General features: G+C 37.4%; 1 protein-coding gene across 1 annotated transcript in view; it reads left to right on the top strand.

Annotated features, from left to right (window-relative positions):
• LOC133652083 (ATP-dependent DNA helicase Q5-like) overlaps positions 1–13,419 on the top strand; it is a 61,455-nt gene that overhangs the window by 29,867 nt on the left and 18,169 nt on the right. Inside the window, exons 8-14 of the mRNA XM_062050459.1 lie at positions 3,469–3,687; positions 3,762–3,852; positions 9,904–9,940; positions 10,018–10,076; positions 12,126–12,196; positions 12,303–12,393; positions 12,466–12,618. Of these exons, the coding sequence (XP_061906443.1) occupies positions 3,469–3,687; positions 3,762–3,852; positions 9,904–9,940; positions 10,018–10,076; positions 12,126–12,196; positions 12,303–12,393; positions 12,466–12,618 (721 nt within the window). The remainder of the gene's footprint in view (positions 1–3,468; positions 3,688–3,761; positions 3,853–9,903; positions 9,941–10,017; positions 10,077–12,125; positions 12,197–12,302; positions 12,394–12,465; positions 12,619–13,419) is intronic.

Raw genomic sequence — 13,419 nt, 5'->3', positions numbered from 1 at the left:
CAGTAGTTGGTCTCCTTCCAAAGATGTTTTCTGCTTTTCACTAGCCTGAGTCGTTCTTGTGTGCCTCTCTCGTCTTTCTCCACATCCTTTATGCAAACACTTTCTCTGTTTTTTTGTGGCTCAGTCAGCCACGTCGTTCACTCCCGCAAGGTAGTCCACATGTTTGTCAAAGTGGCTCCAGACGCTGCCTTTGTTTGGGTGTGTTATGCAATACAGGATCTGACGGGTGTGGTGTTTTTTTATTTTTTCATTGAGAGAATAATCAAAACAAGACGTTTAAGTTTGGAACGTGGAGGAAGACTGCAGCACAGTTTGCTAGAAATGAATACAGTGGACTCTCGGTGTACAAATCCCTCTATCTGCAAACTTTTAGATCGCGCCAAATTTGCTTCTGTGTACGAACGCTTCTTTTGTTCATTTTGTGTCCCGCTGGCAGCCATGTTTTGCTTGCTTGTGTTGAAGAGATTTAGAAAGCCGGCTTCATACAACAGCAAGTTTTTAATTGTGACAAACAAGAACGGATTTTTCTGGAAAAAGATGCTAAAGTTGACCTATTTCACAGCGGAGGAGAAGACTGCCTCATGTTTAGCGGCACCTCTTCCAAGAGCATATACACAAACGGCCCCTGCTTCAATGGATGTCAATGTACTGTAATGGGATTTTACTTTTTCAAATGTTTATTATTGTAGCAATATGTTTGTTAAAGTTAGGGGGTTTTGTGATTTCTAATCGTTTGTGAGGGCACCAAAGAGACTTCTGTGTGTGTGCGCGTGTTGGCAGAAGAGCGCATATAGGACAGTTCACTTTGTCGTTGTTGTTGTTTTTACTTGTCAGTAATGACAGTTCATTAATCACCTTCTTGTTATGTCTGTTTCACATACAATTCAGTATCACACTTTATATTGTGTACAAACGTTACCTAATGTGTTGGACTTTTGTCTCGGCTGGTAGCCATTATTTATTTTTACATTGTTTCTTACGGAGAAATTTGCTTCACTATACAAACTTTTTTAATTTATGAACCCTGTTCAAGAACCATTTGAGTTTGTATATCGAGGTTTCACTGAAGTACCTGTAGTTACTTATCATTTCACATGTATACATGTAATAGATAGTTGTGTACGATTGGTGTGAATATACACTATATATATGTATTTATATATATATATGTGTGTATATGTTTATATATGTATGTATATATTTATATGTGTATATATGTATGTGTATGCAATGCTCAAATTTAACCACAGCAAAAGCCGCGACCGCCCTCGTCATTTGCCGTAAGCCCTAAAAAATTTACCAACATTTGCGGCAAGAACATGCCGTGACCGCCCTTGACTTTTTACTTGTTAATGGACGAGGAATGAAACAGTAAACGGTACGATGATAATTTGCGATAAATTTCCAGACGGTTAGTAATACCGTCTAATTTTTTAATTACCGAAAAACTGTCAATTATTAATGCATTTTAGGCAACACGAATTCAGACGCATGCGCACTAGCGTCGTTTGGCTTGATAATGCAGATGGAAATTAGCTATTTAGCTATAATCTGGTACAGAACATATCTGTCTTTGAGCTTAATGTTTCTGTACATTGTCCCTTCAAATAAAGACTAAACAAACAAATAATCATGGCGGACTAAGGACACGGGCTTGGCTCAGGAGATTTCCCCTCGGAGTAAACGGAGCCAAGCGCTTGGGTTAACGTAATTTCCCTTCGCTTCCCGCCGTGTGTTTAAGAGCGCGCTGCTGTGTTTAGATGGAGACAGGTGTGGACAATATTGGAGACAGACGCACTTGTCCCCACACTAAAATTATACAGCGAAGGAGAAAACTATTTGATGTTTTGCAGCAGGCGATGTGTCGTGAACGTTGTCACAACTTGTTTATAAAGTCTTTACTTTGTTGACTGGGATGTTCACCCCTCTATTTAACTGCAAACTGTATCAGTGTTCAAATAACATCAATACTAGCTAAAATGTTTTGTCATCTCATCGAACTGAACGCAGGCTGTAAAGATTATGTGTTAGATGTGAGAGGTGTCACTCTTTATTTTTGTTGGCCAAACTGTTGTACTGAACCAAGAGAAGAACAATGTTTATTAGACTTCATCTTCAGTAGCCAAACTGCTTTGTGTTTTATTTCAATATCAAAAAGTAAACACAAGGTTGTTTTTTTTACATTACTTGTGTTTTTTCATGTCACAAAGGTATTACTTCAAAAAACATTCATGTGACACAGCATTTTGTTAATGTGTTATTGTGTATAGTTAATTCCTATTTGACATATTTCTGCTCAAGCTCTATATAAATGTACATAACTTAAAAAAATTAATAAATAATTAAAACAAATAATTCTTACTATCAAAATGTGAAAATAGAGATAAAGGCATCATGAAATGACAAAAAGCTGACAAGTTTATATTAATAATTAATTTTAAAAAAACAGTTGTGTGTGTATATGTGTGTGTATATATATATATATATATATATATATATATATATATATATATATATATATATATATATATATATATATATATATATATATATATATATATATATATATATATATATATATATATATATATATATATATATATATATATATATATATATATATATATATATATATATATATATATATATATATATATATATGTGTGTGTGTGTATATATATATACACGTAAATAGGGACTCACAGTACAATTATCCATCCATCCATCCATTTTCTACCGCTTGTCTCTTTCGGGGTCGCGTGGGTTGCTGGAGCCTATCTCAGCTGAATTCGGGCGGGGTACACCCTGGTCAAGTCGCCACCTCATCACAGGGCCAACACAGATAGACAGACAACATTCACACTCGCATTCACACACTATGGACCATTTAGTGTTACCAATCAACCTATCCCCAGGTGCATGTCTTTGGGCACAACATAAAATTATGTTGTGCTAAAATGTACTAAATTTAAAATGAACGTTTCTTAACTAAACTGCCAATAAAATTAAAGTACATATTAAAATACAGCTTCACCACTTAAGTCGTTATTTTTGCGCTCAAGAAACATCTCTATGACTTTAGCTCCAGACTTTTTCTGTTTGTTTGATATTGTCATTAGTGCCACAAATGTTGGAAAAGTGTATTACAACTTTATGCAGCTGAGAAACAGATATTTTTTGGACACCCCCTAGGGGGCGCTCTATGGTTAAGAAACACTGGTATAGTATAGAGAGTGGATTAAAAACAAAAGCTCTTACACATAGTGGACAGTCATTTACGCCTTACACATCAAAGAAGGCTATCCATTTTTGTGTGTGTTTTGTACATGTTTCTGTCCTGTAGTGATTGTAGTTGTGTACAAAAGTTACACAACAGCTAACAGATCAATACTGCACCTGTGTTCACACATGTTATTGTCAGACAGACCTTGCTACAACCTGCCAGTATGCTCTCTGTCGCCCTATCAGTTGCCGCCATGCCTCCATTTCCAAGTTTTTCGGGGACAAGCCACCCAACTGTTCAGGCGCTTGCGACTGCTGTTCCAACCCCAAAGTTGTGCGGGCCCAGCTGGAGAGGGTGTCCAGCCTCAACACTGGGATCAGAGCTCACAGCAAAGAGTCCCATGGCCCCTTTGGTTTCAACCAGGACTTTTATGAAGGAGGAAAAAAGGGATATGGCTTTGAGAGGCAAGCTAGCGAGCTTTATGTACGGGAAGTATGCAACAATTGAATGGACTGAAGTGTGACATTGCATCTCGTAGGTTTGACGAAGGGGAAGACAATGTTGAAGACGATGCCAAGAGGAAACAGGAGTTCTCCGACCTCTTCAAGAACCAGATGATGCTTAGGAAGGTAGATTGTGATCCATGGCTCTGGACTTTTTCTGGCCCTAAACAAGATTTTGTTTTTGGTTTTTAATATTACTTATTATCATGGACCCATTCACATGCTGCAAAGCAGTGAATTCATTTTAACCTAAAAACCATGGATTTTAATACTTGCCGCCATCTTGTAAGTGTGCTAACTTTTACCATGTTAACATGCTAAAATTTTATGATAACTTTTCAGTTATTTTTCTTTTAGTTGAACCTAAAAAGCATGGCTTTTGATTCTTGACACCATCTTAGAAGTATGCTAACTTATCCTATGATAGCATGCAAACGTTTTATGCTAGCATTTTAGCTATTTTTATTTGTTTAAACCTAACAATTATGGCTTTCAGAAAATGTTCCGCCGTCTTAAAACTATGTTAACTTCACTTATGTTAGCAAGCAAGGTTAATCAAATTTTATTTGTTTAAACCTAAAAATCATTGATTTAGATTTTTGGTGCTATTTTAAAAGTATGCTTACTTTTCCTATGTTCGCATGGTACATTTTATGCTAGTGTTTTAGCTAATCTTATTCATTTGAATCTAAAAATCATCGATTTTTTTAATACTTGGCGCCATCTTAGAAGTACGCTAACCTTTCCTATCTTATCATGATAGCATTAGCATAAAACGTTAGCATGCTAATGTTATCATGCTAATGTTTTATGCTAGCATTTTAGCTCATTTGGATCATTTTAACCTAAAATGAATGGATATGGAGACTGGTCTCCAGCTTGCGAGTATGCGAACTGTTGCTATTATAATATGCTAACAGCATTTTATGCTAGCTGTTTAGCTTCAATCAACCCTGGGCCACAAAGGTTCACAGCACAGATAATAGTCAGTCAAAGCTTTCCGCAAGAATTTAGACTCCTAAGGGCCACTATCCAACCGTAAACGTCACCGCCCCACATACACACACTTGGTATGTTTATATGCAATCCCTGCTTGGCACTCAGCAACAAAGGGTTGGAGTTGGGGGTTAAATCACCAAAATGATTCCCGGGCGCGGCGCCGCTGCTGCCCACTGCTCCCCAAGGGGATGGGACAAATGCAGAGGACAAATTTCACCACATCTAGTGTGTGTGTGACAATCATTGGTACTTTAATCTTTTAATCTTTAATAAAAAACGAATTATTGATTTAAATTGGTTGAAAAAAATGTTTTTGTTTTTAATATAAAACCATATTCAGGGTTTTGGACCTTTTTTAAAGATGAGATCAACATATCAAGATGATGTTACTGTAAACCAGTTCCCTCTTGCATGTATCAATCCATCTTTGGATCCAGCGTTCTACACACATGCCAGTCTTCCCAAAGTGATAACCAGGACACACAGTAGATGGCACACTCCATAATCAGAAAGCCCACAATAGTTATGTATTTGGTTCATCAATAATTTTTTCATCAAACGTTCAAACCAGCACCGTCATTTGGCCTTTTTTTTTTTTTTATTTTAATTTTTTAATTTATTTATTTTTTACAAAAGAGTGCCAACAAATGTATAATAAAGTAGCCAGAATGTGCAGTATTAGTCACTTAAATATGATTATAAACATGTCTAGTTTCCTTTTACTTCATTGTGTAGGTCAGAGATGAATCATGCAATCATTCTTGTAAGACCTCGAATAAGCGGAAAAAGATGGATGGATGATACTTATGTATGTGTTAATTAAAGAGGCTGTTTGCGACCTTTAAATGGATGTGTTGAGAATAGAGATGTCCGATAATATCAGACTGCCGATATTATCGGCCGATAAATGCTTTAAAATGTAATATCGGAAATTATCGGTATCAGTTTCAAAAAGTAAAATTTACGACTTTTTAAAACGCAGCTGTGTACACGGACGTAGGGAGAAGTACAGAGCGCCAATAAACCTTAAAGGCACTGCTTTTGCTTGCAGGCCCAATCATATAATAGCTACGGCTTTTCACACACACAAGTGAATACTTGGTCAACAGCCATACAGGTCACACTGAGGGTGGCTGTATAAACAACTTTAACACTGTTACAAATATGCGCTACATTGTGAACGAACCCACACCAAACAAGAATGACAAACGCATTTCGGGAGAACATACGCACCGTAACACAACATAAACACAACAGAACAAATACCTAGAACCCCTTGCAGCACTAACACTTCCGGGACGCTACAATATACACCCCCCGCTACTCCCACCTCAACCCCGCCCACCTCAACCTCCTCATACTCTCTCAGGGAGAGCATTTCCATAATTCTAAGCTGCTGTTTTGAGGCATGTTAAAAAAAATAATGCACTTTGTGACTTCAAAAATAATAAATATGGCATTGCCATGTTGGCATTTTTTTTCCATAACTTGAGTTGATTTATTTTGGAAAACCTTGTTACATTGTTTAATGCATACAGCAGGGCATCACAACAAAATTAGGCATAATAATGTGTTAATGCCACGACTGTATATATCGGTATCGGTAATTAAGAGTTGGACAATATCGGAATATCGGATATCTGCAAAAAAGCCATTATTGGACAGCTCTAGTTGAGAGCGCTAACTTTTCAGTAATTTTAAGCGTTATAACCCGCCCTCTTACAGCTGTTAATACGTGATGACGTAAACTACCCCTGTATGTAAGGCTGCAGCTAACGATTATTTTTCTATCGATTAATCTATAGATTCTTTTTTTTCCGATTAATCGGTTAATCTATAGATTTTTTTCGATTAATCTATAGATTATTTTTCCTTTTACCGATTATTTTTTTATTCAAAATGAAGATGAAAAAATAAATGTAGGCCCCTTTTTTCAAAAGGCATGGCTTTTATTTACAAAAAAAAAGAAGTATGGCCACTCAGTCAACATTGACAACAACATGACTAAATATTCTGTAACAATGTAAACATTTAAAACTTTTAACATTTAACAAAATTAAAAGTAGCTTATTTGCTTTTTAATGTGCAAATATAAAAGTCAACATCCAGTGCAAATCTTAATATTCTGCAATAGTATAAGCATTTCAAAAGTAAAAGTATTGCTTATTTTGCTTTAAAATGTGCAAAAATAAAGATAAACATCCAATACAAAAAAGTGCAAAACGAAATATTCTGTAACAACAGTGTAAACATTTCAACAAAAGTGAAAGTATTGCTTATTTGCTAAAATGTGCAAAAATAAAGATAAACATCCAATACAAAAAAGTGCCAATCTAAATATTCTGGAGCACTGTAAACATTAAGTATTGCTTTTAAAATGTGCAAAATAAACATCCAGTCCAACACAGTACACAATAACCAATTCTACTCATTCCAGTGAGTGACTAACAGTTGTAATGAAGAAAGGTTAGCATGTGTACATGCTCTGCTTCTTTTCTTGTTTACAATATTCCCAGCAGCTGAAAATAGGCGCTCAAAAGGGGTCGATGTGGCTGGAACTGAGAGGTAATTAGCCTTCACCTCAAGCCAGGACTGCGAGTGAGCTGAGCTGCTGTTTATATTTCTAGAAGGTCAACGGGCTCATAGTGATGTTACTAGTAGTTGACTGGGAGGTGTTTATTATCATTTGGGGAGAGTCCGCTGCCTGATGCTCACCTGCTAAACACCTATCTGCTCCACGCTGAAGCGCTGACTACATGCGCTCTGAATACACACTGCTGATTGGCTGATAATGCTTCATGTGTACCAATCAGATGGTTGTGTGGGTGGGACAATGCTTTGTGTGTACCAATCAGATGGTTGTGTGGGTGGGACAATGCTTTGTGTGTACCAATCAGATGGTTGTGTGGGTGGGACAATGCTGCATGCTGAGACAGAGGCAGAGGAGCGAAGCAGCTTGTTAAGACTTTAGCAGCTAAAGTTAGCTTTAGCTCAGAAACTCGTTCGGTACACCCCCGTACCGAACCGAAAGCCCCGTACCGAAACGGTTCAATACAAAACACGTACCGTTACACCCCTAGCAGATACAAATGACACATTCATGTTTTTGTGTAATGATGACAACGTATGCTCGCGCGGACGATTGACTAGTTGATGGTTGATGGTTTTCTTTTCAAATGTTCGTTCATAGCCGTTGTGCTGCTATGATAGGCCATTTCCGCTCGACACAGTGTGCATACAACAACATTATTAGGCCGTTTATTGAAATACTCCCACACTTTTGACCACTTTTGGCATGCTTTTCCCCCCTCGCTCGCACCGCTTGCATCGTCTGCTTTGCGCTTCGCCATGACGGTAGTGTGACGTAAATATGCGACGCGTCGACGCACAAAAACGGCGTTGACATATTTACGTAACCGATGACGTCGACTATGTCGACGCATCGTTTCAGCCTTCCCTGTATGTAGCAGGTTTACATTCTTTAGCTTTTTGTGTTGTTAGCAAACGATAGCAGTTTAGCTTTTAACATTAACTATCATTGATTGTACATTCTATCAATACAACAACAAGGCTGCAGTTTGTTCGTTGTTTCTTCTCTTGGACTGTTTATGTATGTGCACGCTCCCTGTCTACGTGTGTACGAGACAACAGCTTGAACGCCAGACACATTTCTCAGTCCGACGAGCAATTTTCATTTGATATAATTAATAATTGTGAAAAAATAGACTTAAAAAAAGTTCAGTTAAACCACTTATGGTAACTTAAACTAGCCGGTGGTCTTGTTCTATTTTTTGAGTTTAAAACAGTTTTACTTTGGGCTAGTTGCAAACAGCCCTTTTTAACTGTAACCCATTTGGTATTGGATATGCGTCATTTTGTAATAATGATTATGGAATATATTTATTTAAGGCTGCAATGATTAATATAATAAATCAATAATTTGCTTCATTAATTCGAAAAAAGCTTTGTTTTACATTCTGTTGCTTTGATTAATCGGTCAATAAGTGCAACTAATAAAATCCGGACCGCATAAAAGAAGGTAAAAAAAAAAGTTGAATAGAAGGTAAAAGGAGGTAAAAGTTCAATTGAAGGTAAATAAAGGTAAAATAAGTAGATAAAAGGTAAAAGAGGATTAAAAAAATAAAAAGATAATTAAAAGGTAAAATAAGGTAAACAGAAAGCAAAGGAAAGTAAATAGAATTTAAATTAAGGTAATTAGAAAGGTAAAATAAGGTACATAAAAGGCAGAATAATTAAATAACAGGTAACAGAAGGTAAAATAAGGTCAAATAATTAAATAAAAAGTAGAAGAGAGTCAATAAAAAGGTAAAATAAGGTACATATAGGGTAAATAGAAAGTAAAAAAAGGTAGATAGAATATAAAACAAATTAAATAGAAGGTAAATAAAAGGTAAAATAAATAATACAGAATGTAAATAGTATAGAGACAATAAGTTAAATATAAGGTAAATACAAAGTAAAATAAGTACCATAGAAGGTAAATGGAAGGTAAAAGAAGAGTAAAAAACATGTAAAAGATATAATGAAGATAAAATAAGTTAAATAAAAGGTCAAATAAGGTATAAGGAATGTAAATAGAAGGTAAAATAATAGATGATAAATAAAAGGTAGGAGAAAGAATAATGAAGTGTCATGGAGACATTTTTAAGTGCAAGAATTATGACTAAAGTGGTGAAGCTGTATTTTAATTTACAGTTGAATTTTATTGACAATTTATTTAAGAAACTAATTCAATGTTAATGGAGTTTATTTTAAAACAAAATATTTGTATTAACATGTATTTTTCCTCAGTAGTCCCTTCATATGCAGTCTGTTTGGTTCGGACTTATCGTTCTAATCAGCCTGACCTAAGTCTAAGGTTTATGTGTTCAATACATAATAATCTTTGTGATTAACACATGCTTTCGTATCATTTTACAAGGTTGTAAACTGTAAGTAGGTTGGATATAATTATTGAATACCATTAAAATCAAGAGTGATAATATTTGAGTGGGTCCTGGGCCCATCTTTAGTGGAAAAATTGAGCCCCGGGGTCAAAAAGGTTGAAAACCCCTGTTATTGTCACAGAATGATGGGCACATGGAGCAGTAACTCATGAACGGGAATGCCTCTGTGATTCAGACATATTTATTTTCGTGTCTTTGTGTCCTTCTGCAGGGACTTGCCACCCAGACGGACAACTTCATTCCTCCAGGTGAAATTCATATACTGCAATTATTTTTATGATTAGCGGGGTCTCATCCGCGCTGTTGGCCTCATCTTGCTGTGTAGACGCCAACTGCCCACTCAGAGAGGCGAGCTGTCAGAGGATCCCCAGGCTCACCGTGAAGGTACAGTGCTGGAGTTTGAACGCCACAAACACATTCCTTATGGCGGCGGCATTCATTAGCACCTCTCTTGGAATTCTGTGACTCACGTGTCAGGAGAGTGCTGGAAACAGACGGTGCAGGTCGGAGTAAATTGTAAACATTGCTTTAAGTGCACTGTGGTGAAGATACACTGAAGATTTACGAACTTAATTGATTTTTGAACAGTGTTTGTAAATCGAAGAGTTCACATAGTGAAGCAAGTTTCTCCATAAGAAACAAATTAAATAGAAATAATTGGTTCCAGCCTCGACAAAATTCCATATTTTAGTTAAGGTTTGTACACAATATAAAGTGCTATACAGTACTGCGTATCACACAAACATAGCAAGGAGGTGATGGATCAACTTTCTATTTAATAACAAGCCTAGACAACAACAATGGCCAGCTGAACTGTCCTGTATGTGCTGCTCTGCCAACACGCGCACCCACACAGAAGTCCCTTTGGTGCCCTCGCGAACAATCAGAAATCACAATAGTCCTTTAAAAGTTCAAGTTAAAGTCCCAACGATAGTCACACACACACACTAGGTGTGGTGAAATTATCCTCTGCATTTGACCCATCCTCATGTTCACCCCGTGGAAGGTGAGGGGAGCAGTGAGCAGCACCAATGGCCACGCTCGAGAATCATTTTTGGTGATTCAACCCCCAATTCCTACCCTTGATGCTGAGTGCCAAGTAGGGAGGCAATGGGTCCCATTTTTATAGTCTTTGGTATGACTCGGCCGGGGTTTGAACTCACGACCTTCCAGTCTCAGGGCGGACACTCTAGCCACTGAGCAGGTTACTTTAACGACCATGTTGCTACAATAAAAAAACATTTAAAAAAGTAAAATCCATTGGAGGAGCTGACGAGAAAGAGGCAAACAGAGGGGGAAATGGCAATTCTGTTGCCTCAATCAATTGTTTGAGTGTAATTAATAAAAATTCATAAAAACCGTACCGCATAAAAGAAGTTAAAACAAGTTGAATAGTCGGTAAAAGATGATAAAAGAAGGTAAATTGAAGATAAACGTAGGTAAAATAGGTAAGTAAAACTTAAAAGAAGATTACATTTTTTTTTTTTAAAGTTAAAGAAGGTAAACAAAAGGTAAAAGAAGGTAAGTAGAAAGTAAGCAAAAGGTAAACGAAGGAATACAGAAGGTAAAATAAGCATATAAAAGATCAAATAAGGTACATAACAGATGAAATAACTAAATAGAAGGTAAAACAAACTAAATAGAAGGCAACAGAAGTAAATGACTCCACAGTGATTCCCTCCTTCTTTCCATGCTGGTCTGTTTTCTTTTGAGTTAGCGTGTTTGGTCATATTGTCAATATCTAAAAAACTTGTCAACTGATGAAAAAATACAGAAAAGACACACACGCTGAGCACTGAGTAGTGACTAGTGGTGTACGGCACAGTAAATGATGTGGAGGGCTGCGCCTTTCCAAAAATACTGTGCCCTGGGAAGACACAAAGTGATTGAATAAAGTGTTCGTACACAGAGACATGGTTTGCACATAAGGCATATATGGCTGCATCTAAAAGTTTGTAAATTTTATTATCCATCCATCCATTTTCTACCGCTTGTCCCATTACAAGTCGCGGGGGTGCTGGAGCCTATCTCAGCTGCATTGGGGCAGAAGGCGGGGTACACCCTGGACAAGTCGCCATCTCATCGCAGGGCCAACACAGATATACATACAACATTCACACTCACATTCACACTATACAAACCTAAAAAAAACATAACTTTCACACAGTGCAATTCTAATGTCATGCAGGAAAATTTTTTTATGTTTTACTCTACTTGAAAGCACATTTAATTTTCCATAAAAATGTTTATCCAAAGTACTGTCTTGGTGCATTTGGGAGTTAAATTTCTCCTCCCTCATCCTTGTGCTGACGTGTGCACTGACCAGATCACTGTCTGTTTAACAACCCACGCCTATTTAATCCCTATTTTACCTCCAGAGCAAATGAATATTTGCTCTACACTTGCAATGTGACAAAGGACTTTGTATTTCAGACCAGAGAGCACTGCCTATCCCTCCTGCAGGAGGTATTATATGGCCACCAGAGGGCAGACGACGCGTTCAGGTAAATATACACATACACACAAAGATCTCCATTTGTTTCCTGATTTTTCTTTCAATCGAGTATTATTTGACAGTCCAACCCTGAATTATTCTGCTTCTCTTCCCAGCTGTCTTCTCACCTCAGCTGTGGATATTGAACATGAGGTGTTCAAGAGCAGCAAGTCTTCCAACTTGTACAAAGCAGCCATATTAAAAAAGGTTCTGCCCTTGTGTTGTACTGTTTAAAATCAGGTTGATAAGGGACTCAACTAATTTTTTTTGCCCCTCAAGGTGTCCGAGATGAAGAAAGCGCCTGCTGTGACAGAGCAGGTGAAGAGCTGCAGTGGAGGCGAAGCCATGCGGAAACATGAAGAGGAGGCGTCCTCCTCTTCGTCCTTATCCGAGGAGCTGCATGGGTTTAAATCTGCATCCGAGGTCTACTCGGTAAGTCAGCGTAATGAAAACTGCTCATTTTGTAGTAAAACGTTGGTGTCCCAATTTGATAGTAAAGAGTTAGTAAAAGTTTAAAAGACTCATAGCAGCCAGATTAAAATGAATCAGGCAATAATTTCCCTAGTTTTATGAGTAATGGGTAGATAATTAACTGTTGTTGGAACGCCCCCTTTTCAATGCCAGACCCAATATATCGCCCCCTCATCTACAGAACTGGAGCCCATTTCCCCGCACAGACAGTGTAGATAAAGACATATAAAAGTATCATTTTGGTTGCTTAATTGCATGTTTTTGTCGCCGTGTTCCATGATTACCTCAAAACGGATATTGCTAACAATATGAGCAAAATTAAATGTAAAATAATCTTTTCCTGACAAAATGTGTTTTGGAATTGTTCAGAGAAAGCTAAGTATTTATTTGAGGTCTCAAATAACATCAGTTTACAGAGAAGCAAGTCTACACTGCTAATAAAGAAGGAAGAGAGAGAGACAAAAGAAAACTTCCACGCCTTTATATCTGCCTTGGGAATGTAAAACGAGAGGAGGAGTTTGGGGTGAAGTGGCCCGCTTTTCGGGAGGGAGGAAGGAAAATGACCAAAATACATGACCACAGAACTTTCCTCCAGAAGGTCTTATCTTTGTTCATGTCAGATGAAACAAAAATTGAGCTGTTTGGCCACAATACCCAGCAATATGTTTGGAGGAGAAAAGGTGAGGCCTTTAATCCCAGGAACACCATTCCTACCGTCAAGCATGGTGGTGGTAGTATTATGCTCTGGGTCTGTTTTGCTGC

This window comes from Entelurus aequoreus, linkage group LG06, assembly GCF_033978785.1.
Source record: "Entelurus aequoreus isolate RoL-2023_Sb linkage group LG06, RoL_Eaeq_v1.1, whole genome shotgun sequence".
Classification (NCBI taxonomy): Eukaryota; Metazoa; Chordata; class Actinopteri; order Syngnathiformes; family Syngnathidae; genus Entelurus; species Entelurus aequoreus.
Note: the sequence above shows the minus strand (reverse complement) of the source record. Positions and strands in the feature narration are given on the sequence as shown.